This window comes from Poeciliopsis prolifica, unplaced genomic scaffold (assembly GCF_027474105.1).
Source record: "Poeciliopsis prolifica strain line A6 unplaced genomic scaffold, Auburn_PproV2 SCAFFOLD008, whole genome shotgun sequence".
Classification (NCBI taxonomy): Eukaryota; Metazoa; Chordata; class Actinopteri; order Cyprinodontiformes; family Poeciliidae; genus Poeciliopsis; species Poeciliopsis prolifica.
Genome location: NW_026562383.1, coordinates 10,708,092 through 10,735,272, shown reverse-complemented (window position 1 = coordinate 10,735,272; position 27,181 = coordinate 10,708,092). Strand labels below are relative to the sequence as shown.

At 38.7% G+C, this 27,181-nt stretch overlaps 3 protein-coding genes across 5 annotated transcripts; all 3 read left to right on the top strand.

The window, feature by feature from the left end:
- The first annotated feature begins 4,312 nt into the window (after nt 1–4,312).
- On the top strand, nt 4,313–14,535 carry LOC129361701 (zonadhesin-like). The gene is given in 28 exon segments (XM_055032721.1): nt 4,313–4,507; nt 4,598–4,650; nt 4,755–4,823; nt 5,057–5,280; nt 5,361–5,439; nt 5,545–5,942; nt 6,628–7,192; nt 7,258–7,454; nt 7,525–7,914; nt 8,149–8,441; nt 8,820–9,082; nt 9,175–9,228; nt 9,314–9,451; nt 9,525–9,781; nt 9,859–9,943; nt 10,026–10,094; nt 10,246–10,380; nt 10,657–10,913; nt 10,991–11,075; nt 11,143–11,304; nt 11,307–11,420; nt 11,497–11,634; nt 11,735–11,988; nt 12,079–12,160; nt 12,225–13,910; nt 13,990–14,198; nt 14,273–14,429; nt 14,522–14,535. Coding segments are annotated over 28 exon segments (6,504 nt in total). The 5' UTR covers nt 4,313–4,430.
- LOC129362153 (zonadhesin-like) lies at nt 14,536–15,578 on the top strand. The gene is made up of 3 exons (XM_055033532.1): nt 14,536–14,821; nt 14,945–15,074; nt 15,149–15,578. The coding sequence occupies exons 1-3, from the start codon at nt 14,606–14,608 to the stop codon at nt 15,295–15,297; spliced, it is 495 nt and encodes a 164-aa protein (XP_054889507.1). The 5' UTR covers nt 14,536–14,605; the 3' UTR covers nt 15,298–15,578.
- Nucleotides 15,532–20,802, top strand: LOC129362152 (uncharacterized). Of its 3 annotated transcripts, none has more exons than XM_055033530.1 (10): nt 15,532–15,760; nt 16,793–16,825; nt 17,058–17,081; nt 18,086–18,118; nt 18,246–18,278; nt 18,412–18,450; nt 18,583–18,612; nt 18,825–18,965; nt 20,323–20,411; nt 20,503–20,802. In XM_055033530.1, the coding sequence occupies exons 1-10, from the start codon at nt 15,532–15,534 to the stop codon at nt 20,590–20,592; spliced, it is 741 nt and encodes a 246-aa protein (XP_054889505.1). In that variant the 3' UTR covers nt 20,593–20,802. The 3 variants fall into 3 exon arrangements, with proteins under 3 accessions (XP_054889505.1, XP_054889504.1, XP_054889506.1); XM_055033529.1 differs by having other exon boundaries at nt 18,580–18,612; XM_055033531.1 differs by lacking the exon at nt 20,503–20,802 and adding an exon at nt 19,553–19,606 and having other exon boundaries at nt 18,580–18,612; nt 20,323–20,410.
- Nucleotides 20,803–27,181: the final 6,379 nt, after the last annotated feature.

Here is a 27,181-nt window from a genome sequence, read left to right as displayed (position 1 = left end):
ATTTCACAAACACATTCTTGAGATGTGAAACTTGACATCAGCAGAGCATCCACTCCATCACATAAAATAATGCTTTCAACATAGATAAATATGTATCTAAATAGATCTCTAACCTGTTTACAGAGTCCTTAGTCCTATTTGGTACAGGTTTGAGTCTGTGGAATGAGATTATAATGGGGAGTTGATAAAAGTATGAGTAGATGTCATATAATTTCCACAAGATGTTCCATCCTCTAATCATCTCCAAATTTGACCTTGGTGCTACAGCTGAGGAATTCTTCAAGAACTGAAAATAGTTTTTTAAACGGCATTGAGTGACCTATTTGTAGACTGAACACTACTTTGAGGATTGATTTCTTCTCTGGCCGAGGTGACCTTAAGAATAGGTTGGGTAAGTCTGAACTCTGACAAAAAGGGCCAAGGAGATTCTCAAGTCTTTGTGAAGCAGCACTAAAAAAACTTTTTTCCAAGGAATGAACGGATCTGTAATAAAATGCCTTTCAAACAGTTTGTCACATTTCAAGTACAAACTTCTGTATTTTATTGTCATACATTTTATTTTATTATGCATTACAAAAAGCATCCCTAGGTGATGTGGTGTCGCAGGGGTAAAGCATATAGAGGGCATTAGTCCTTGACAAGGCCGTCACATGTTTGAGATTCCGCCACATGTTTTCCCCATCTCTCCCAACCTACTCTCCTGTCTGGTGACTTTCAAAGAAAGGCCACTACAGCCAACAAAACCTAAATATTTAAAAAGAAAAGCAAACCTGCAGCATGACTGCCACCACAGTGTTTCATGGCAGGTGTGATGTGTTCAGGATGATATACAGAGGGCGTGGCGATGGCGCAGCGATCCGATTGCCAGTCCATTCACCTTTGCCACATGTCCTCCCCCTCTCTCACACCTGATTTCCTGTCTGACTACTGTCAAATAAAGGCTATCAGAGTGGAAATAAAAACAATTGTTACTTTATGATGATGATTTAGGGAGTATAACTAATGCTTCTCATAGGCTACATCGCTGACTACTGCTCTTCTTGCTCAGCCTACCATTATGAAAAGCCATTTATTGGAAGACTTGCTGTTTCCATTTTTAGTTGATGGATTGAACTCTGTGAGAAGCTTGAGATTTTGTTTCATGTTTACAATGACAAAAGAAAAATATTCATGTTTTCTACACAGCCTCAAATATAGTTTGTGGCAAAACAGGACACATTTGTTTCTGCTGCGCTACCATTTTAGCACAATTTGTGAAATACAAGATGAATAGCTTTCCTGTCAAGAGGCTTCTGGACCAGTGGCTCTTTAGACATGCTCCAGAGATACTATTCATATCTTTGTTTCTTTTTTTATTACTGACACAATCATTTGAAGATTAAATAAGTAGCTTAAAAATTTTCAGTTGTGATCTGAGTAATGAACCAAAGCAGCTGTGAGAAACTGTAAATCCTTGCAGTACATTGTTAAATAAGTTTTTGATGTTTTACGCTGAGCTGAAGACTATTTGACACTAGAAAAATGGCCATGGATGTTCAGTGCTTGACTGCATATCAAGCTGTTAAGAGGTTAATTTAGAGCTGTACTTTGTCTCATGTGAACTAGCTCATTTGTTTGTTTGCTTGTGTCAATAGATGTTCTCATTGGAACATGCAAGGGCTGCTTTTTTTGAAGACAGGTTTAGGATGCAAAAATACATCTTATGATTTAGTCACTCCTTTAGTGCTTCTGATGTCCTGTGTGTCCTTGTTTGGTTGCATGAGAGGTTTACTCAATTTTTGCATTATTACAATTACAACCGACATGTGGGAAACTACCAACTGGGACACTAAGAAATGATAAACTAAAGAAAAACATGTAAAAATAGTTGTAGAAACATAAAGAGATGGATAACCTTAAACTTACAGAGATGGAAAATCTGAGAAGAGGAAAGTTATGCTGCCATTCAACAGCTAATGGATTGTTTACTTATTACTGCTGACCTCTTAACTCAAGGGAGCTCAAAATCTTCATAACCACCACTCAACCACAATAATTTTGTATCGTAATAAATTCAAAATAGAGAACTCCAACTCCACCTGAACTTCATGAATTATTATATTTTTTTAATGTTCATCTTCATTATCTTCCTGAAATCTGCCCCTGAATTTTTTTTTCAGTTCTTGCTTTTTTAAAATGAAACACATATTCTCAATTTAAAAAAAAGACACAGTAGCATAGCAATCACTGCTGAGTTTTGTAAATATCTGACAGATCTAGCATGTTTTTTGTCTCCTCTTAGCTATGGTGTACTATTTGTGAACACTGTGGTCTATGTAGATATAAATAGCAAGCAGAGGTTCATTAACTGTCTGTCATGGATCAGGGTATCTGCTTTAAGTGACCCTTGGAATATTCCACAGCATATTATTTTGTACATGCTCCTGGACCCTTGTTGCTTCATCTCCTGCTTCCTGTGGACAAGGTTTATTATTAATTGAGCCTGTTTGCAGGGGGTGGGGGAAACAGTGACAAATACAGCTTTATGGATTTATAGGTATGTGGTTTGGCAGTGTTCTCAAAATGTCATATTTCAACACTCATTATGATTATTAGGTAACACTGATAAGGTTACTATGGAGTATATCACTGCTGTTTTGTTCCTCTGGCTGAGACAGAAAGGTTCCAAATCAGAGACGCTCTCAGATAACATTGAAATGAATATGTCTGCAGTCAACATTTAACTTCATTAACCTTACATAATGAAGTTGTGTAAGACCCAACTGTGTTTGACTTGGAGATAGACTTGGAGATAGGCTTCAGGATACAGGCAACTCCCATTTTGAAGCAATGACAAAATTGAACCCACCCAGATATTAAATGAATATTATCTGCTGTTGCTGACTTATCAGGTAGCTCTGCATTGTTGTCGGGTTATCCAGTTAAATTCAATTAAAGGTCAAAATTACAGCTAAGTCTTAATATATTGATTCCTTTTTGCATTTGCACATAATGAGATTTTATAAAGACCCCACAAATATAAAGGGCTCTAAAACAGCATGCAGCAAAAATTACTGCAGACTTTTTAGGTCAGTATACGTCATTCAGTGCAGCTCTGCAACATTTATTGTACACCATAAATGCTCCGGATGAGTAGTTTTTAGTACTCGTAGGTCACTAATAAAGACAACTATTTTTGGGAACACTATGTAGGGGGAAGTTCTGTGTTTACACACGCTGCCTCGAGTATTTAACAATAAATGGTCCAGATAGCACTTCCCACGCACAGTGCATCTTTTTTTCATTTCTCGTCCTTACATGTAGTCCTGTCAGGCTACTTGACTGACATATATACTAAACATTTACCTCTGCAAACCCAACCTATATCATCAGGTCACAATATATTCTCTGTACAAGTTGGTAGTTTGTTTTTTAGCATATTCTTTGCAATTAAATAAAAGATAAAATGACAGCCTTAGTACATACCAGAATGGGAACTTCATTATTTTATAACATGCAGAAATATCAGCTGAGAATGTTTCAAAAGAGTACCACATCTATATTACTTGTATTAAAAGAATTGTGAGAATATGTACACATAAACAAAAAACCCTCAAATTGATTAATTTATTTTTATTTTAGTAGGTATGTGTTTAACTGGCATTATTATCCATGTACAGAAAATATTTGCCATACAGTTTAGATCAGGATTTCTCAATGATGGTCTTGGACATTAAGCTGTCTTTCCTCCAGAGCACCTGATTCAAATAGATGATCTGCGTTAACTGGGTGTCTTTGTTCCTCAAAGGCTTACTGATGAGCCACTATTTAAATCACCTGTTCTGGGGCATTGAAACCAAGACCTACAGAGCAGGGTGACTGAGTCCGTAGGGGTGAGTTTTATACCTTTTTTTTTTTTTTTTTTTTTTATTTCAAACAAAAACTTGAGCTCAGTACTTTTAACTGAAAAGTAAAACTCATTTGTTTATACTTTTCACTAGGACTGATCCATATTATGGTCATTTCATTAACCTTCCCATGACTAATGCTTCACTTTTCACAAGTTAATGAAACAGTCAGTCTACTAGCCTTTTATTTTTAACCTGGTTTTTAGTGGAGCTTGCTTTGGTTCAGTGCTTTTTATGACCTGGAAGTCCCAAACCTTGCCTCATCTGTCACCATTTACTGAAACTGTTGGTTGGCTGTCATGACCTTTTTAGAGCACTCACATGCCAAACCCAGGCTGCTTGTTTCTCCTCCCACTAAGTTAACTGGTTGTAGGGGATAATATATACCTTTTGACTCCCAGTTCTTTCAGAGTTTGAGCTTCTAACTTCATACTGGTGGTTGTTGGCTTGTTTGTCTCTACAGGAAGGCTACTACTCTCTAAACCTCTGACTTATTGAAGAGTTTGAGTTGGTCACAGCTGAAAAGCTGTTGTCGGTTCACCCATGCTGGGAAAACTCAACACAGATTTATTGATCACATTGGTGCTAATCTTTTTGGCTCATTTGGACTCAATATGCAAGTAAGGATCTTTTTTTTTTTTTTTTTTTTTTTTTTTTTAATAAATACTGTCTTTATAAAGATAATCTTGGACTACCTTTTTGTTTTTTAGAGCTGAGAATGATTTGTCCTTGATAAAATTACCAGGGTGGAAGGACACCTCAGGTACCACATCACTGAGAATTGTGAACAATGGAAATGATGTCTGGAAAGTCAGAGCAGACACCTCTTTAGTATAATGCATTGTTTTTATTTTTTTTAATCTCTAGATTATGTTGACCGGTGTTTCTACAGCCAACATGAGAATCTGACTTGTGACTGGACAAGCAGCCAAACAGGTACTAAAGATAACATGTGGTAGAGAGGCTGACTAATTTAGTTGAAGGCAATAATTATTTTCTTCCTTTGAGATCAAATAATGCTCAAAATCATGTGCTAACCTAAAGACTGTTGGCTCTTTTTGAAATGGTGCATAATTACACATCTAAATAAAAATTCAGTTGCAGTACTGTTATCTAGTGTTTGAGCATTTCTCTTAAAATGGGTTTTACATTTTTATCTCCCTATCCAGGCAATAATACAGTGAAAATCCTGGCAAGCCATCCACTAACTGTTACTGACAAGGCCTGCTTGGAGTTCTGGCATCTGGCTTCAGGTGGTTCTAGTGGCGCTACATTACGTGCTTTGCTGACAAGTGGGTTAAGGCAAGTGGAAATCTGGATTTCTCCTCCTCTCCCCAGACATGCATGGAGACAAGTCTCTGTGCCCCTGAACCTCACCGAACCAGGCACTCAGGTGAAAGCCTTTATATTATCTGTGCTGAATTGTCCTACAGTTGAAATTCTGTTTTAGTAACAAATTAATTTGTCTAATAGGTCATATTTGAAGCTGTCTATCCATTGTCTGTAGACCAGACTACATTAAAAGAGATTGGCATAAGAAATGGATCATGTAGTAAGTGCTGCTTACCCTTACAAATGTGAAGCTCTGAGCCATGATTTTTTTTTTTTTTTTTTTTTGTTTTTTTTTTGTTTCCTGACCATAATCTTACCCTTGCAGGAAACCAGTGTGACCCAAATACTGACCTGTGGACTGGGGACTCCACACAGTGCCTATGCTCAGTTGGTCAGCTGTTCTGCTTTCTCTCTCATTGCCCTAAGGGCCAAATATGTGATCCTCAACGAGATGAACCCAGAAACTTTTCCCCTTCGGGCATATGTACTATTCACAGCAGCACAGATTGTCGCACCTTTGATGGTGCATTGTTCCGCTTCACTTCCCCCTGCACATATGTACTGGCCAAAACGTACTCGGCATCTGAAGCTCTGCCAAAATTCACAGTTGAGGTAGTCAACAAGCAAACCAGCAATGTGTTGCAGACTACCATACAGCAAATCAATGTAAACCTGGGAAATGTGAGGGTATCCTTGCTAAAGAGTCAGACCCACTGGGTTGTGGTAAGTTTCCTCAAAGTAACTGTTTAAAGTTAACTGTTACAACATTTAATGAGCGTCTAAATGTAGACATTTGGTAACATTTTACTTGACAGGTTGTGAATAAGACTGTCATGACACCAGTCATTAACATGAGTAAGTCTTTAACTTTAGTTTTTATAACATAAAGCTACATGGGTTTAATCAGTAATGGTTAATATTGCAAAAACATTTTGAATAATGTCAACTTTGTATTAAAAGTGTCATAATTTACTGAATGACAGTTTATGACAGTCAAATATTCATGAAGACTTTTGTTCATGACAGCCTTATTCACAAACTGTCAAAGTGTCACTGGCATGTTTATCTTTTTTTTATTTTTAAATGTGATAAAATGATCACTTGTGTGTTTAACAAGAATGGAGTAGAGTATGTTGAAATTGTAAGTGTATGGCTGTAACTTATGTAATGCACCAGCTTGACACTGGACTTACTCAAATTGAATATGTTGTAAACCTTCATTGGAAGAAAGTCTAAAGCTGTATCATAATGTGCTCAGAATATTCCTGACTCTGCATTTAACTGGTCAGAGCTCTATGAAACTCAGCACTTCTAAAGATTTGCAGCAGTATCCAAAGCTTGAAACTTCTATGTAAAATGTTGCATGATCCTGACTTATAGATGGAATTTATTTTATTTCTCCCCTCAGGTTAATGGCATCTGGCGAAAGATTCCCCTAAACCTGAACAATGGTACAATCCGTATTGAGAGCAACGCGGCTGCTATAGTAGTGGAAAGCAGTTTTGGAGTGACTGTGTCCTTCGACAATACAGGGGCTCTTCAGCTCAGAATTCCATTTCAATATTCTGATAGAGTTTGTGGCTTGTGTGGCAACTTCAATCAGCTCCCAGGAGATGACTTTCTCAAGCCTGATGGCACAAAAGCTGAAAGTGCCACAGCTTTGGCTAAGAGTTGGCAAACTGGGGGAAATGTCTCCTCCTGTGAAGCCATTCAAGTACCACAACAGTGTAGCCCACAGGATGAGGCTCATTATAGCAGTGAGAATCACTGTGGACTCCTTCGTTCTCTTTCTGGGCCCTTTGTGTCCTGTCTGGCAGATATAGGTGCTGAAAGCTATTTCCATGCTTGTTTACTTGGCTTATGTTCTACTCATGGTGATCAAAAAGTACTATGTAAAGTGTTGAAAACCTATGCAGATGTCTGCCAAGAGGCTGGAATTGCCATACCAACATGGAGGAATGCTACTTTCTGCTGTAGGTCACATTGATCATCTTTAACTTTGACTTGTGGCTGGATCTCATATTATGTTCTCTTTCAGCGCTAGAGTGTGGTGAGAACAGCCATTATAATTCATGTGCTGATGGCTGTCCAGAGGTGTGCTCCAGTCTAGATCAAGCAGGTTTATGTGGTAGCTGTGAGGAAAGATGCGAGTGCAACCCTGGGTTCAAGCTCAGCGGGGATAAGTGTGTCCCAGCAGAGCATTGTGGGTGCTGGTATAATGGAAAACACTATGAGGTAACTGGATATTTTTTTTTCCTTTTTTTTTTTAAGTTTCATTTTACTTAAACTTGTTTTTTCTTGACAGAGAGGGGGAATGACTGTGGAAGGAGACTGTGTGCAACAGTGCCAGTGCATTGGTAATGATACCATGCAATGCACTGCAATGACATGTGCAAGTGATGAAGTTTGTAAAGAAAAAAATGGCATCAAAGGCTGCTTCCCATTCAAACCTGCCACTTGTAGTGTGTATGGCGATCCACATTATATTACCTTTGACAAACAGGCTTACAACTTTCAAGGCGGCTGTGCTTACACTCTCACTACAACATGTGGCAGGCACAGCACAGTGCAGTTCACTGTAATTGGCTTCAACATCCACCCTGCTGGACACAATTTTACTAGAGCTAAACTTGAAGCTGTGGTTCTTAAGCTTGATGGACTGGACCTCACCTTGAATCAGAGCGGTCAAGTTGATGTAAGTAGATATGATGATGCAAGCCAAATTAAACTGGAGGTGGGAAGGGCATTGGTTTTCATTGTCCTCAACTATAGCAATGATTTACATAAGGACATAAGTCTATTTCAAATTTTACTATCTTAAAATTTTAAAGCCTCCAACTTTAATGAAATGATTCACTTGTGAGGTAACTAGAATGAAAGACCATTTTTGTCTCCATCTCTTTTATGCTGCAAATGCTGTTTTCTTCAGGTCCATGGAGTCTCTGTCAGACTTCCTTATTCAACCAATGGGTCATATGGCTCAGTGTGGATCTATGTGAAGAAGGATTACATCATTCTGGAGACTACCTTTGGCTTGAAATTATGGCTGGACAGACACAGCAGATTGTTCTTGCAAGTGGATGAACGTTACAAATATGAACTCTGTGGTCTTTGTGGCACCTACTCTGGATATCAGGAGGATGACTTCATGATGCCGGGAGGCCATATTGCCTCTGAATCATTTGAATTTGGTGACAGCTGGAGAAGTGATACCAATGAAGAGTAAGTTGATGTAGAATATTATCTGGAGGGCCAGTTGATGCTAGAAAGTTGTATCAGTTGTGTTAAATGTACCTGGGTGTTCTTGTACATTACTAAATGATATGTCAGGTTTGTAGTCCTTGCTGTCATGAACATGTTGGTGTTCATGACAGCAGCACAAAGGGAATTTGAGGTGCTCTAAAAGTAAAACAAAGTATATCTGCATGTTCTGAGTTACCCTGTAGCTGGGGTAAAATTTAAATGTTGCACTAACATAGTTGAAACTAAGCATACAATTTCACTTTCTATTGGTGAGAAGTAGATGTTAAATTTAAATATGGGAACTTTGATCTTGTGTAATTTACTGGGTACAGATGATCACTCCAAATTGTTTTTTAGATGCATAGCCCATCCAAATGATCCTAGAGAATGTGACAACGATGGGACTGTGGCCAATGAGGAATGCTCCATGGTGTTTCATGGGGCCTTTGAGGCCTGCCATGAATATGTTCACCCAAGCATCTACTTTAGCAGTTGCGTATATGACTATTGTGCCACAAGTGGTGATCAGCCCACTTTTTGCGAATCCCTGAAATCGTATGCCGCAGCATGCCAACTTGAAGGAGTGGAACTCTCTAGCTGGCAAACTGGCACAACATGTGGTGAATATTTGACCCTTTATCCAATACTTCGATGTAAAGCACCTTGACATAAACTGGCTAAAAGATTAATGCTTGCTCCCATTAATTTTCAGATTTCTCAACTGTAGTTCCAACAAATCCAGCCACTATATCTCCAAACATCAATTGTAAGATATACAATGGCACTTCTTGGCCAAAACTCTTATTTGGCTTGTCAAATGGCTTATTTATTTTTATTTTTATTTTTTGTAGCCTGTCCCCTTAACTGCAGCTTTGACACAAGTATGTGTGGATGGGAACAGCTCATTCAAGACAGTTTTGATTGGACAAGACATTCTGGATCTACACCATCAAATTTGACAGGACCAAACCAGGACCACTCCACAGGAGGTAGGGTGTTTATTTAATTTATTTATTTTCCCCCACTCAATTTCAGTATCGATGACTAATGTGATGCTTCTAGATGGTTTTTACATGTACCTTGAGGGAGATGATGTAACCCATGGTGATTCTGCTCGACTGTTGAGCCAGTCATGCCAGCTTGATGGCCCAATCTGCTTCCACTTCTGGTACCACATGCTTGGTTCAGCCACCAGTGTGGTTCTGAATGTCTATCAACTCCAAGGCAATAAGGCTACAAAGGTATGGGGTATTGTGGACAACAAAGGACCTGAGTGGCAGTTGGGAAAAGCTGACCTGAAAATATCTGGTCCATTCAAGGTATGGTTATTTTTTTCATATACCTCAAAGATGCTAATTCTATTGTCTTGGAAAGAACTGTGATAACTTTCTTTCAGTTAATAATTGAGGGAATTCGAGGCTCCACTGCTCAGTCAGACCTGGCTATAGATGACATTGCTATCACTTCTGGGTCATGCTCAGGTGAATACTGCCTATTGAACATGCATACACCAATTATATTAAGTGATGTATATGAATTATGATTTACTTTTTTATGACTTAGATGCCTTCCACAATGTATCAGGAACTGCACTAACTTTCACAACTACAGAAGTACCCTCATCACACCAAAGTATGTCCACATGAAGTTCTCTTTAGAAGTTACTTGCAACTTGATGATTGAATTGCCATATCTAGCACATGATGAAATGTAAAACTCAGACTTGATGTTTCAGGAAGTGGAATAGTTGCCTTTTAATACTCATTCCAAAATGTCTCTATAGTCTGCAACTTTGACTGTAGCTTCCAGAATGGCTTATGCACTTGGCAGCAGATGATCACTGACGCATTTGATTGGGAAAGGAACAATGGCTCCACCCCTACTGAGATGACTGGTCCCTCTAGCGACCACACTGGTGGTAATGGTTATTTTCTAACTCTGATCTCGAACTCCAGTCCTCAAAGGCTGGTCCTGCAACTTTTGGCTGTCTTTCTGCTTCAGCACACTTGGCTCCTCAGTAGTGCTCAATCAAGCTTGACAGCATGCTATTGAGGCAGTGTAGCCATTGATTTGGTGTTGAGGACAAGGGATGCAGCTAAATGTGGCAGGACACTGGCCCTTGAAGATTGCAGGGCGAGAACACTGCTTTACTCTGAGAAATTGTATGAAAATATATAAATTTCCTTTTGACTAGATGGCCACTACATCTATATTGAGTCCACAAATGCAACCTATGGTGACACAGCTCGTCTCATCAGCTCCCAGTGTTCAAACACTGGTCCTCAGTGTCTGCAGTTCTGGTACCATATGTATGGGTCGGCAGACACAATGGGCCTCCGTATTTACCTTCTTGAGAACAAAGTAGCTAAGGCAGTCTGGCAGAAGAGTAACAACCATGGCAATATGTGGCACTTGGCCCAAGTTGATCTAAACACAACTCTAGAGTTTCAGGTGATGTATCCAAATGTAGAATATCTAGCTGATTCAAAATTATTGTGGACACTTACAAATCTAACTTCACCATGCAGATTATCTTAGAGGGACGGAGGGGTTCCAACGATCAATCAGATGTGGCCATAGATGATATTACACTGCACCACGGAAGATGTTCAGGTAAGCTTTTATTTATTCCTCCCCCGACCCCCAAGAAAACAAAAGCTAACCTTTTCTCATCCTACAGATCTGAGTGGCATTGCTACAGTTATTCCTGTTAAACCTGAATTTGAAATGGCATCTAGCCCAAGTGTCAATTCACCCACCATGATGGTTCCAGAACCTACAATAGGAAATGTTACAACACCTCTGAGTGTCACTTCGCCTACCACAACAGATCTGGAACCCCCATGCTGAATGGCACAGCCGAGGTGCCAACAATGAATGTTATGCCTTCTACAATTAAACTAATGACCATCAATATGGAAAATGCACCCAAAACTCCTGATCAAGCCAGACACCCAGGTAAAGCCATGTTTTCTTTTCTTAAAACTACTGCCTGGAAGAATTAACTCAACAAATTGCTAACTTTTCATTTCAGTATGCCATCTTGATTGTGACTTTGAAAAAGATTTTTGCCAATGGAGTCAGATGCACACTGATGTGTTTGACTGGGAAAGACGTAATGGTTTCAACTCTACACTGATCATTGGTCCTCTCTCAGATCACACCACAGGAGGTATTCAACTGATTTTAGCAAAACTGAGCTACATCTTGAGTCTTGGTTTCTAATTCTCAAGAATTAGAAAATCTATACCTTTGGTTATCTCCCTGTCCAGATGGCCACTATCTCCACATTGACGCAAGCATGGCATCACCAGGCCACACTGCTCGTCTTATTGGCAGAGAGTGTTCAGACACTGGCCCACAATGTCTAACATTCTGGTATCATATGTCTGGCTCTGAAACAATGGGTCTTCATGTATACCTGCTTCAAGGCAAACAGACTACTGTCTTATGGAGAAGAAGAAATGACCAAGGAAATGTGTGGCATCTTGCTCAGGTGGACTTTGTGGGAAATGGGACATTTCAGGTGGGGGCTCTCATATTTTCCCAAATATTAAAGTACATTGTAGTTTTAAGTGACAATGGAACATGCCTTAATTCTGTGGTTTTGATTCAGATCATTTTGGAGGGACAAAGAGGAACCACTGAATCTGGTGTAGCTTTGGATGATATAAAACTTTATCGAGGAGGCTGCCAAGGTAATCTTGTATTGTTTAGCTCTTAGAGTTCTCTAAAAGGACTAAAATTAACTCATTGTTGCAGATTTGGTCACCCCAGCAACTGTGGCACCAGTAAAGTGGATGACAACAAATGCCCTTGAGGTTCCAGCATCCTCCAATGAGACTGGACTGCATACTACTACACAAAACAATGCTACTGCTGGGCCCCAGGATCCAGCTCCAACCAACAAAGTACCCTCCAATGAGACTGTACCCCAGCCAGTGCCCACAGGTGGGCCACATTCTAAAACTGCACAAGGCAATGCTACTGCTGGGCCCCAGGTTCCAGCTACAACCAACCAAGCACCCTCCAATGAGACTGAACCCAAGCCTGTGCCCACAGGTAGGCCACATCCAACAACTGCACAAGGCAATGCTACTGCTGGGCCCCAGGTTCCAGCTGCGACTGATGAAGCACCCACCAATGAGACTGCATCACATCCCACAACTGCACAAGGCAAAGCTACTGCTGGGCCCCAGGTTCCAGCTCCAACCAACCAAGCACCCTCCAATGAGACTGAACCCGAGCCTGTGCCCACAGGTAGGCCACATCCAACAACTGCACAAGGTAATGCTACTGCTGGGACCCAGGTTCCAGCTACAACCAACCAAGCACCCTCTAATGAGACTGAACCCAAGCCTGTGCCCACAGGTAGGCCACATCCAACAACTGCACAAGGCAATGCTACTGCTGGGACCCAGGTTCCAGCTCCAACCAACCAAGCACCCTCCAATGAGACTGAACCCGAGCCTGTGCCCACAGGTGGGCCACATTCTACAACTGCACAAGGTAATGCTACTGCTGGGACCCAGGTTCCAGCTACAACCAACCAAGCACCCTCCAATGAGACTGAACCCGAGCCTGTGCCCACAGGTAGGCCACATCCAACAACTGCACAAGGCAATGCTACTGCTGGGCCCCAGGTTACAGCTGTGACCGATGCAGCACCCACCAATGAGACTGCATCACCTTCCCCAACTGCACAAGGCAATGCTACTGCTGGGTCCCAGGTTCCTGCTACAACCAATGCAGCACCCACCAATGAGACTGCACCACATCCCACAACTGCACAAGGCAATGCTACTGGGCCCCAGGTACCAGCTCCAAACAGCCAAGCACCCTCCAATGAGACTGAACCCCAGCCTGTGCCCACAGGTGGGCCTCATTCCCCAACTGCACAAGGCAATGCTACTGCTGGGCCCCATGTTCCAGCTACAACCAACCAAGCACCCTCCAATGAGACTGAACCCCAGCCTGTGCCCACAGGTGGGCCACATCCTACAATTGAACAAGTCAATGCTACTGGGCCCCAGATTCAAGCTACAACCAATGCAGCACCCTCCAATGAGACAAAGCCACAACCTGCATCCACAGGTGGGCCACATCTAACGACTGCACAAGGCAATGTTACTGCTGGCCCCCAGGTTCCACCTGCGACTGACGCAGCACCCACCAATGAGACTGAACCCCAGCATGTACCCACAGGGGTGCCACATCCTTCAACTGAACAAGGCAATGCCAGTGTTGGGCCTAACTTTCCAGCTCCAACCAACCCAACACCTGCTTCAGAGACCAGTTTACACCCTCCAAATTCAACTACATCACAAACGCCTGAAATCCCACCCACAAGTGAATCACAAGTATCAACATTAAGGCCTAATGTTTCCACTAATCCTACAATGAGACCCCATCAAACTGTTCCACTACCAGGAACACCACATTTTTCAAGTAAATTACTTGCATCTTTCCATGAATATCTAATTGTTTATGCTCAGAGTCTGACTGAAAGTTGTCAAATGTCTTTCAGCACCCTCTTGTGCAGAGAACAGTCACTACACCACTTGCATTCCTGCATGCAGCCCTACATGCAAAAACCTGGCTGGCCCACCACACTGCAGTTCTGAGATTTCTTGTGCATCAGGATGTGTATGTGATGATGGCTTTGTACAAAAAGGGAGTGTTTGTGTGCCTGTACAGAAATGTGGCTGCATTGATAGGAATGGTGAAACTCACCAGGTGAGTAACTTCAAATGTCACTAAATTTGCCTCCATAACTATGTATATAGCTCTAAGATTGTGTTATTTTCTAGTTCAATGAAGTATGGTACACTAGTCACTGCAGGCAGAAATGTGAGTGTGAAGAAGATGACGGAGAGGGAAAGATCGACTGCAAAGACGAAGATGGGTGTGAAGATGATGCTGTGTGCCTTCAATTCGAAACTGGCAAATATTATTGCAAGTCTACAGGTATGGCAAGAAAATTCCTTAACTCTCAAAGTATTGTCAATGTTACTAATTTTCGTGGCAAATATTATTGCAAGTCTACAGGTATGTTGCAGTACTTTGGTGGTGAATGCATCGTCCAAGGAGACCCACAGTACAAAACATTTGATAAACTGAAACATGATTTTAGGGGGACAAACATGTATGTGCTGGTGAGAACCAAAAATCTGCCAAAGAATCTCCCAGAAATCTATATAGAGGGGACAAATGCATGCACTGACAGCAGTGAGGAAACTGGGAGAAGTGAAATCAGTGGAGAGGAGGAGGAGGAAGAAGAGCACAAACAAAGATTGCAGGAGCTTAAAATTAAAGTCTACAATCACACTGTAGAGCTTAAGCACAAGAAGAAAGTGTTTGTAAGTAACTTGCTGGTAGACAAATTCCTAGTCTACCAGTAGGAAAATAATGCTGTATGGATATTTTGATATTTCTGGTTTTTCATGACTTGTTTTTTTTTTTTTTTTTTCTCCTCCTTACAGGTGGATGGAAAAAGAATTGAAGCTCCAGGTTCAGCAGCTCCTGGCCTTAAGATCCAAATGCATTCTTCTCGTATCTACCTAAAGACAGATTTTGGTCTGTCTGTGGAATTCAGTGGACACTGTAAAGCTGGTAATGAATCCTTAACCCATTGGGTGAGACACATCTTAATTCTGTTTTCTGATGCAGACCTCTTTGTTCTGTAGATATCATTCTGCCATTCCTTTATAAAAGGAGAGTGGAAGGCTTGTGTGGAAACTTTGACGGCCGAAAGACAAACGACAAAGTGAAGCCAGATGGAGCTATTGCTAAGAATACACAAGAGTTTGGTGAAAGCTGGAGAGTGTATACCTAAGTCTACATTTTCATGTTTCATCTCTAACTTTGTAAAATCCTTGGAGGTAGCGTGGCACTGTGCCTTAAAACTTTCAGACTGGCTTTGCTATGCATGTTCCAGTTTCCTTTGAATCGATGTTTCTCTGCAACGTAATCTCATGATCATCTGTTAAAATACTCAAATGAATAAATGCAATTTGAATCTAAATGCAAGATTCATAAGTAAGAAAATGTAAAGTGTATTTCAAATGCAATGCCCTGCCTTCTGACATTTCAGTCTAATAAATTCAGAGGAAATGATGACTTGTCTGTGCTGTTAAACTATTTTTTTTCCTTTGCTGAACCTGTACAACTAGAATGTTGGCATGCTTGTTCGCTAACGGCACATTTAGTTAGTCGAACCTTCAGACTTGTTCACAGAGAAATGGCTTTGCTCCTGCTTTACTTTTTTCTTGTCTTTGGGGCGCTATATTCCTGTAATGGTGAGTTGAAAATGACATTCTACTAGCTTCTGAAATCCTCTTGAATCAAGATTTCCTGTAACTCTTAAAGTTCAAAGTAATCTATCAAAAGGTTTAAACATTTGATGCAGAAATGGCTTCTTGCCATGACTTTAATGGCAACAAAAATTTGGTCTTAAGACTTTTTTTTTTGTTTAATGAGCTGAAAAAAGGCAGAGTGCATTCATTTTTCCACTTAATATAGCTATCTTTTTTTTTTATATATATATATATATATATATATATATATATATTGCGATAATAGAATCTTGAACACATTGATAAACAGGTTTGGCATGTCATTGAATACATTTTCTCTTCGGGTTTTCTCATCCAGAGTGTCAGACACACAAAATGACACACATGCACAATAAAGTATAGGCAGTAATGTTGGCTTGTGTTGGCTAACTTCAAAGAAGGCCAAGTTGATTTGTGATAATGCTGTCACAGCTCTATTTTTTTTTTAAACTACACATTTGTGAGGTAAAAAAGATGTAAAAGTTCTTGCTTTGCAAAATATTATACAGGGTTGAGACTTAGAACTCAGTATGTATGGTTCACAAAAAACTGTTCTTGACAGTCACAGCTGGTAAGAAAGATTCCCATTAAATTCCATAGAAAATGATAATACAGGTAATTTTGGACCCTGTCATGGAAGAATGGGGTGGTAATATTAAACATGTTATTTCTTTAAATGTGTTAGATAAATTAAAAAATTGAATTGCATGAGATTAGTAACATTTTTTGAGCAATACGAAATGAGAACTTTTCATTACAAAGATATTGCTAAAAGATGACCTCCCTGGGTCAAAAATGACCCATTTATGCATCAGAGGGTTAACAACTTTGAAATATTACCTTGAAAAATACACAACAGCTCCATAGATGTACCACATGAGGACAAGCTACATTGCAGATACTCACTTCAATGAACAATCTGAAAACAAAGGGTTTGATAACTTTTGTTGAAATTAATTTCTGAAAATTAACATTTTGCTTTTGTGTCTTTTCCAGCTCAGACGACATACAGAAATACCAGTCCTTCAGGTAATTTCATTAACATATTTGACATTTTCCACTACTCTTTGTTGACCTTGTGAAATGTGTCCAGAAACTTCTCTGCCTATTTCCTACAATTTTACTGGTACAATTCTGTATCTATATATGGGGTGGAACGTTTTAAATCTATTTTGAAGTTCTAAGCATCACAGCACATTAGGACTTTTTATTTATAATATTTCAGTTTAATTTGATGAACCTGTGCCTTGTCATTTCTCAGCTGAAACGGTAACGAATGCAACAGGTAATTGTTACAACACTATCACATTCATTATCAGTCCTTTTCTACTAAAATGTAGGCTTAGATGTTTAAATACTTTCAAATGGTACCTTACTTAACGATAGCTGCTTTAAATTACTTTTTAATAGCTCATCTGGTCGCACTGAAATTCCAGATCGACCCACCTCTTTACATTTAATTTAACCTGAGGAATTATGACCCTTTGAGAAAAGGAGACATTGATTTCTCTCTGACTTTCATGGCAAACATTTTAAAGCACATAAATGTATTGCTTTACAATAGCTTATTTATAAAAAAAAAAACAAAAAACTATTGTGCATGAAATTACAATATTCTAATAAACAAAACCAGTTACAAAAATAAGCAAGCCCAGTTAAGTAATGAGCAAAATAAACAATATACTATATAATCAAACTGATAACTACTTCTTAATGAATGAGAGACTGCAACAGGAGCTCTTTTTATGGGAGATAAATCTGGTTAGTATCTGATTAAATCACAGAGGTTGAGAAAAAGATTGATTTGGAGGTCTAACTGGAAATGTGATGAAATCACACAAATTAAAAATGTTTGCGGGAGAAAAAATTGTCAGTTGGACATTAAACACACTTGACCAGATCTTTAGTCAGATTTCATTGGTATTTTTTGTTGTTTTTTTTCTTTTGGGCTGTCAAGTCATTCAGGGAAATCTTACTGCTTAACTTGTTTTGTAGCTCACGTCAATGAAGGAAGTAACCTTATTTGGCAGAGTCCCAAATGTTTAAATGTATGTGAAAGCATTTTTTTTGTAACTAGTTGCTAAGTAAATTTTCTAAACATGATTTTAGGGGGACAAACATGCCAAGCGAAATGATCCAAATAAAAATCTCAATCTGAAGATTGTAGAAACCAATTAGATTATAGTTTTGCAGCTAAGAAAAAAAAAAGCAGAGGAAACCCAGAACTGCTAGTGACGTAGTGTGTGTTTTCTTATTTGGGTATTTAACTTGTGCTTTACTGTTCACCAGCTGAAACAACTGTTACAAATGTCAACGCAACAGGTAAAACAGCCACTAGTTTCATTCACTGCATTCCGTGGATTCCAATTAGCTGGCTAATTGAAATCCACTTAACCGTTTTTTGTTTTGTTTTTTTAATTTATTTTACTTGTGCTTCACAATTTTCCAGCTAACACAACTGTTACGAATACTAATGCACCAGGTAACACAATCACTGTTTCCTAGGTTTAGTGCATCCATTTTCAGTGCATTCCAACTGCTACTTAACCGAGTTATTTGATCTTAGAGTTTTATATCTTTTATAATTCATTTGACTTGTGCTTTGCAAATTACAGCTGAAACAACTGTTAGAAATGCCACTGCCACTACAACAGGTAAGCAATGTTTTCATTCCTAGAGCTCATCAATTGTCAGTGGACTCCAACTGCTGGCTAACTGAGCTGTTTGTCTTGGAGTTTTCTTTCTTTAAAAATTCATCTGACTTGTGCTTTGCAATTTTCCAGCAGAAACAACAGTCACAACTGCCAACGCAACAGGTAACACAAACACAAGCAGTTTCACTCCTTTAATTTACTGCTCTGCATCTGCTTTCATTGCTCTCATTATGTTTGTAACCCTTATAAGCCATGTATCAGTGTCTGCCAGACAGTTAAATTATTTTCCACTTTAAATTGAGTATTTTAAAGATTAAAAAAAAGTATAAATAAATCATGTTGAGTTTCATCTGAAAAATCTGTGCTTTCTCTAGTTGGTCCAGGCTGCTCAGATCCACCAATACTGTGCTGTGCGGGTCAGAATAATGGCTGTTTTAGGAAGACATGTTACTGTGATCAGGCCTGTGTGAACTTTAGGGACTGCTGCTCTGACTTTAACTCGACCTGCATGAACTGTAAGTAAGAGTAAACACAATAAAGTAAGGGAAAACATAATTCTTTACAATGGAGCCTAAACTCAATAGTTTGAGACTGATTAAATTAATTAAACACGTGGGTCAAGATGGAGGAAATGAGTCCTAGTAAACATACGATAAACAAACATATGATTTGCATGACAGACAGTAATCACAACTAAAATAGCACACTACATTAAAATAGATTTTACAATGCAGTTGCCTGTAAAATTTAAAATACTGTAGTCTCTCATCTTACTTTTCTTGACAGCAGTAGATATTTTATCCCAACAGGAGATTTTCAGGTAACCTTACAAGCTGCTCAACACCAATTAACCTTTAAGGTTAAGAAAATTAATATAACCGTCAAGTCTAACACTTAAAGGTGCCATGACTTCATCATTTGAACTAAATGTGCAGTGAAAATCTGTCTTCTGGATACTATGTAATATTGTGAAAGTGCCTTTATGAAATATCAAAAATTTCTTCTGTCAATTACAAAAACATACTTTGAGTGTATTAACATGAAAGTCACACAGTTATAATGTGACATTTTTTTTCTCTACCGTCTTCAATTCAACCAATAGCAGCACTCTTTCTCCACCGCTGACTGAGACCGCTGAGTCACAAGCCTCTGAAAGGTCTGCTGACTACAACACATCAACTTCCACATTTACAGGTTAACCAATGTGTTCACTGGTTAACCTGACAGTCAGAGACAATGCAGCCTGAACGGCTAAAATGTTACTTCATGACAAAACCTAAGTTAGAATTGAGTTCACCGGAGTAGAGCTGACACGATTAATCACGATGAATCGATTACTGAGATAACAATCAACTAATTTAGGAATGGATTAATCATTAACTGGAGCATACTAATAAATAAACTGTTATTTGCTGAAAGAGCAACACACTCAGAGCAGTAATTAAGCTAAAATTGTAAAAGATATATATATACATATAAATATATGATTTTTGCATTTAAGTAAGATATTAAGAATCTTAATATAAAACCTTAATGATATGTTCTACCCACAACTCAAGAGACCTATTTTCAACTTCTCGTGGTTAAGTTGAAAATCTGAAGAATGTACAATTTTTAGCCTATTAATAGTAAGAGTACTTGATTACTAAAACAATCGTTACTTGCAGCCCTATGCTAGACATGATATTTTAATTATCAACAATTAAATTGTTCCAGGTATCAAAGGATTAATATTTTCATGTAAAGCTGCTTTATTTCGTTGAGTTGATATTTTGTTTGAATGGTAGTAAAAATGAAGTGCAGCCGAGTAGCGTGAGTTTGGATAAGAAAAGTCAAAATGCAGAGTTTACTTATCCTATTACTTTGTTTCAGATTTCCAATCTATGACACTTCACCTAAAAGTCTCTCTGTTAACCCAAGGTAGCAATAACAATAATGGGACTCGTCAGGCTTTGCTTACTGTAAGTATAAATTCCCTTTTAATTTGCATCACACATTGTCAGGATCACAAAGTTATTTGCTAATGATTAACAAGTTTCTCCTTTCCTGCAGTATTTATCCAACACCCTTCTTCAATCAACCTGTAAAAATTGCTCTCTGAGTATCAAGCACATTGTATTCAACTATATGAAACCAAAGTGATGCAGTTGACGGAGTGGGTGAAGATGACAGAGTGGGTGGTGAAGCCAACATTCTGGAGTTAAAATTTTTGTCTTTTATTGGTACCAATCATTATTGTAATTTTTTCGACAGATTCTAAGCTCTTTTTTTCTCTACAACAACTGGTAAAGAATATTATTGTTCTGTAAACCCAGATAAACACATTCTACAATAAACTGTTGAAGGAAAATGGCACTGATTCACAGTTGAGACAAGATTTTTACGTATATGGCAAAAAAAATTAGGAGCGAAACTTTGTAGAAGTTTCTCATCCTTTCTCCATACATACATACATGCACTGATAGTTGATGTTGTCAAACACAAAGGCATAAAGTGGGACGACAACAAAAGCAGGAGCAAGTTTCCCCTGGTGCATTTTGACTTATTAACAGATACCAAAAGTGTGGATTCTGAGATTTCTAGTGATTTAAAACAAAAACAAATAAAGAATGAGGAAACGGAAAGCAACCCTCCTAGTTTCAAAAAATTGTCCCCAAACCTGATGAGCAACCTTGTGGTGCTAAGAAAGACTGTCCATTCACATTGCTGAGCAATAACCTCAGGATTGATTGCCAACAAGTTTGCCTGGGAATGTGTGCAGACAAAAGTGAACATTTGTCTGATTAATCTTGTAGGAAATATATAAATGTTATTTTATTTTAGGTGATGCATTAACAAGATGCATTTTATCACACCACTGCTCAGCAAACAGATCAGCTAACAGTTCACCATCATATAGCATCATTACAACTGTTGAACTGCAGCCTGGGACTGTCCAAGCCCCAGTTTTCATTCTGGAGGCATGCCATGTGTCATAAACGTGTTCTGGAAATGTAGTTCTGGAGACATGAACGCCTCTGATCATATAAGTAGTCCTGATGTGTTTTCACTTGTATCTTTCTGGTGGATGTCATCTTTAAAGTAAGAAAATGCGTCTGTTGACTTCAAAATTTAGTTATTCTTATGTCCTGTTCTCTGTTTGCTGCCAAAGAATCCGTCCGCAAGGTGAAATCTGGAGAAAGGTTGTGACTGCATTACAGCAAAGAGAATTATTCTCTCTTGGCATTTCCCTTGACAACAAAAGTTATCTCTGCTGGCTGTGGGCCAGATACAGGTGAGCATTTGGCCCAAACCCAAAGAATCATAGCTCATTACTGGCATGGAGTGGGTCTATGTGGCAGAAATGCTAAGTAGCCATGTGTTTCCTTCAAATTTTCATCCTATTGGCAAAAACAACAAATTAATTCTGCTGTGAATTTCTCTGAGCCCCAAAACAATTAAGATTTACTCTGTAAAAAAGCTGAATTCAAAAACAGTGTACCTTTTTTTTTTAAGTCTCTAAAACAATGGGAGGCATTGGGTGGTTTCTTCATGACAGCAAGTATATATTGAAAAAGAATGGAAATTTCCACTTTGTCAGAAATTGGTGTGTTTATCTTTTTCTATGCAGGTGATTTTTTTCAGTCTTCTTGTGATGAATCTATATATGTTGTAGATATGTGAGGCAGTGTGTATGACTGGGATACACTGAAATAGAGGGAGCTGCTCCAGGTAACGTTAACTGGCAATAATCTTTAGACATTGTATTATAAATGTCGTTTGTACTACAAATTTTAAAAAAAAGTTGCTATCAACAAAAATAAGTTAATTATAAAACAAAGCTAAGTTACATTTGTTTTTACTTCATTTCTCTCCTTTTGTAAATATATCTGTGCAACATCTATAAATATATCTGTGCATCATCACTCATGCTTTTGAGAATGTGTGGATCATGTTGCTGATTTGGATCTATCTTCCTGCAATGTAAATTTAATTTTCAATTTAATGACCAGAATTAGAACACCAAGTATATCATGAGCTCTTTAGTTCGTATGCAGTGATGTCAAAGTTCACTGGGAGTACAGTATCACCTGCTGCAGGATAACTTTTTGTTGGTGTATTTAGCTTTAGGACAAGAAAGTTACTGACCAATAGTATTGCATTAACAGTCTCCAAAACCCGCCCATTCAAACGTCAGCAGTGTTATATTTTGACCAGCAGATGGCAGCATATCTTTGGTTTAGACAGCATTACTATAAGCACAGGAAGAATAAACAAACCTGTTAATTTGTGATATAAAACGCAGTTTTATTGAGACATCCAAAATAACAATTAGCATAGTTATGTTGAAAGATAACCTATATTTAATAAAGCACTGATATTTAATATTTCATTTATTGTACGTGAACAATTGAAAACATTGAAAAGAATTCAACATCTATTGCAATTTTCACGTTTGCCTTATTATGCTAAATTCTCTTCAGCTGGCTGATACAACATTAACATTAAATGCTTTAAATCCAGTTCTACATGAACCATTTGTGAAAAGAGAATGAAAAGTGTTAGCATTTGGAGTACTAGGAAATATTTGTCCAAAAAGAGAGCTAGTTTTCCAGGGGCGTGAGCCTGTACAAACACATGCTGACCCCTGCTCCTCACAGGAGGAGGACGAGGCAAAAATTTAATTATGAAGGGTGAAGTGAAAACAGGCCCACTCAGCCTTAGGGATCGGCAGGAGCGGATAGTTCAAATTAGAGCGGCATTGTCCGCCCAGGTCCACCTTTGACCCCACCAGGAGATTTAATTGTACAAATCGCACCAAAGTTTTGTGCATCTGAGAGATTTATAGCAATACCTGCGTGTCCAGCTGACTGCTCATCTGAAGTATCCTCCTTTTCTCTTCTTCTGGTAACTTTTGAAATTTATGCCACAAATAAGAAGCGCGTGTTCTCTCAAGAAATTCTCCCCACAGCAACCCACCAGTCAACTGAAGTTAATTCTGCAGAGGGAGTCCTGGGTTCGCATTTCACCAAAGCTTTGTAAAGTTGGCTCTGAAGGGGTCACTTTGAGGTTGAAACGATCTGTAACTGTGCATAAACTGCAGATCAATTACAATATAATGACAAAGGAATGTCCCTCAATTGTGACTACTGCAGAGCCAATGTAGGCCTGAGATGTCAACGTGTCTTGGAATAATCAACTGCACTTTGGTTAGAAGTAGCACAAAATGCTATAAGATCAATGTTTATTGTCAGAATGATATGAAATAATTTTTAAAGCCTAATTTGGACCATTTATTTTTTTCTTGAATGAATAATGCGTCTTTATCTTACAGTGCATTGCGAAAGAGTACAGACCCAAGCAGCTCCTTCTCATCTAGTGACACTATACTAATAAACAACGGGTATTATGTCAATGTAATTTATCTGATACACATACAAAAAGTACTGCATAATTTTGAAGTGTAAAAAAAAAGCGCTTAGTTTTTTTTTCATATATGAAAATGCAGTATGCACACATATCGAATCCCTTTTATTCTAATACCCTTACATACAATTAGACATTTGGCTTCAAAGGTCAGCGTCTTAGGAAAAAGATTCTACCTGTAATTTAAACTAAACAGAAATTCAGGAAAAAATAAAAACATAACTTTTGGCTAACATACAAAATATCATATGTGGTGGAAACTTAAGTGGGTGCATTAGCCTGAACAGAACAGAAAACTGGTCAGGATGAATGGAGTTCTTGATGGTGGTGAATGCTGAAAAATCTTTGAAGAGGCTGCAAAAGACTTGAGATTATCACAGCAGTTTAGGTTTCAGCAGGACAGGTTTACACATACTGCCAGAGATGTGAATAAGAAAAATAACATTTCACTCTGCACACAATAGACTTGCAGTTGTAATTGTTTGGGTACTGGTGGTTCTGCAAAGTACTGTATTGAATCGATGGCTGAACATTTATAGCCGCTACAGTTTTAAGATCTTTATGTAAAATAAAATGAAGAGCTATACGTCATTTACGTTCCTCTTTACTGTTATTTGCTGATTTGTTTGGTCTATTATGTAAATTGCCAATAAAATAAATAGAAATTTTAGGTTGTCATGCAATAAAATGTTAAAGTTTAAGAGGGTTCGACACTTTAGGAATGTACTGTACATATTCAGGAAAAAAGTTATAAAGCAGATTAACATTTACACTTTTTACATTTTCTAATTCTATAAAACACACATACACACGCACACACACATGCACACATTCATGGAGAGAGTTCGTAATTCCTTGTTCCCTGCAGTGTGTGTACGTTGTGGGCCCCGGTGTTATTGATCCTGATTGGGCCTCACAGGAGGAGATTCCGGCCCGCCATTGACCCACACTTTTGCATGTTTCCATCCTTCTCTCAGATGATCAGAGGCGCGTAAGTCTCCCCTCATGTCCGCCGACTAGCCGTACTTGCGTGAGTTTTCTGATTGTCAGTTGGCGAAAGGAGGGGTACCGGGAGGAAAGGGGAAAATGAAGTTACTGAGAGTTTCGTAAAATCACTAGCAGGTCTTGTCTGACGTTTTTCTGGCTTGGTGACTGTCAAAACATTCCCCATATGCACCCGTACCCCTCCTCCGCTTTTCTTCAGAAAGCCTGTGGCTCACAGGCTGCTCTCCTCTTCAAAGTAAAACTTCTCAGCCATGTGGCCTGCGTTGAATGTTTGTGTTGACGGGCGCCTAGTTCCTATAAACTCTTCATAGGGATCTGTTTTCTCTTCATCACTACCTATGAAGCACTTGAAAAGTGTCATGGCGAGGAAGGAGTAAAAGATCATTACAAAAAGTATGTAGAAGTAAGCATTGTCGTAAGTCTCCCTGGAAGTGGAGAACGCTGGATTAGTGTGAGAAAGAGGACTCACGGTGGTGTTGGAAAAAGTTCTGTTCATTTCCACATCATGGACGGCGAGGCTTGTGTCCTCCAGCATTTGCTTGCATCGGCTAAAGAGAGCAAGAAAGTGGGTCCGGTTCATGCTCTTCATGCTTAAATTAAAAAAAAAAAAATTAACTAGAAGTCAAATAAAACTGAAAAATGTGTGGGGAAATAAACATGGACAACTGAAAATGGGCAGCAAATGGCACTGGTGCACAGGAGGGAGGCACACACCACTTTAGGAAAGGCATGTTGTGAGCCACCCACTCTTTAAGTGGCTTGATAAGGTGGCATTTCTCAGATAAAGCTCCCCTTTTTCCTGCCCTGTTGCATGCACAACATGGCTGAAGCGCACACAGAAAACTATTTTGTTTGGTAAGGCAAAAACTAAAACTAGTCAGGATATTTGATGACAGGAAACTGAGTGTAAATATCTTTGCTTTGATATTTTTAACTGAAATCTTAATATTTTTTCAGCCCATTGTCTTTGTCCTTCTTCCTTTCACTTTTAATTTGGGGGTTGGAAGCTGCAGAGACGCTTGGATTGTTGTCAGCTCCGGTCAAGTAGTCTACTCATTTCAAAGAGTGTTGGGGTCAGAGGTTAAGTTGTCTCCAGTGTGTAGCTGCTTGACTGACACTTTGTTCCAAAGCAACCCCTTTGGCTTTCTTTTTTTTTTTTTTTTTTTTTTTACTCTTACAAGTTCAGAGCAGTTGTAAAAGAAAGAAATAAAACCTTTCTCAGAGTTATAAAAAATATAGTGAAGTTTAATATCACTTTGATCTCATCTTGGTCAACCGGCAAACTGGTTTTAAATAAATGCAGGCAAAGAAGCTGAAATGCAAAAAAACAAACAAAACAAACAAACAAACAAACAAGAAACATAACAAACACACACACACATTTAAACACATATTTATGCTTGTTTTAGGGCTGTCTCATAAATGACACCAACAGCTGCACACCTAATTCCTGAAACTCGGAAGGAAAGCGAGAGAAAAAACAGCGGGGAATGATAAAAATGCGCTTGCGATTTGTTTAACCTTCTGGGGACTCTACCCACTGGGTGAGCAGTGTTTTTCATCTCTGTTTGGCGGTTGGAGCCCAAAGCCGTCTGAGCTCTGTGCAGCCATGTCAGTGACTGATGTCCCAGTGTGTCTGAGGGCTGTCGACCTTATATAATTTACAGCCGCTCTGCTTTAGTCATTACGGGGTGTGAAGGAGCCACCGGGGAGCAGGAATTTGTTCGAAAGGAGTGTTTATGAAAGAGGATATATTTATGATTTAGTGCTGGAGAGTGTGAGTGAAACAGAAAATCACGAGACCAAAGTACCTCCAAGACACAGAACCATTCTTACAAAATACGACGGGAAATCCAACAGGGGTCCCTCTGTGTCGAGCTGTTTTTTTTTTTTGTTTGTTTTGTTTTGTTTTAATTAGCTTGTCTTGTCTAATTTAATTAAAATGCAACAGATGATAATTCTTAAAATTGCATGTGGCTAACCTGAGGCAAATTCGGGCTCAAATAAAACAAATTCTAGACATTTTACCATGAAAACTATAGGTGTAAACATGTCTTAAAGATGTTAAATTATTTTTGGGCATTTTTTATCTGCTGTAATGACAACAATTAATTTTTTTATGCATATTTTAATATTTTCAGAGTAAAATTTTTAATAGGCAGAAGAACTGTCAATATTTCTAAAAAATACAATACAAGCTATATTAAATATTCTAAGTACTTGTTATAAAGTCTCTTGCATGTTTGAGTAAAATACATAAGTAGGTGCACATTTGATAAAAATGTAATCTTTCAGTTTGAAAATATAAAATACTTGATTG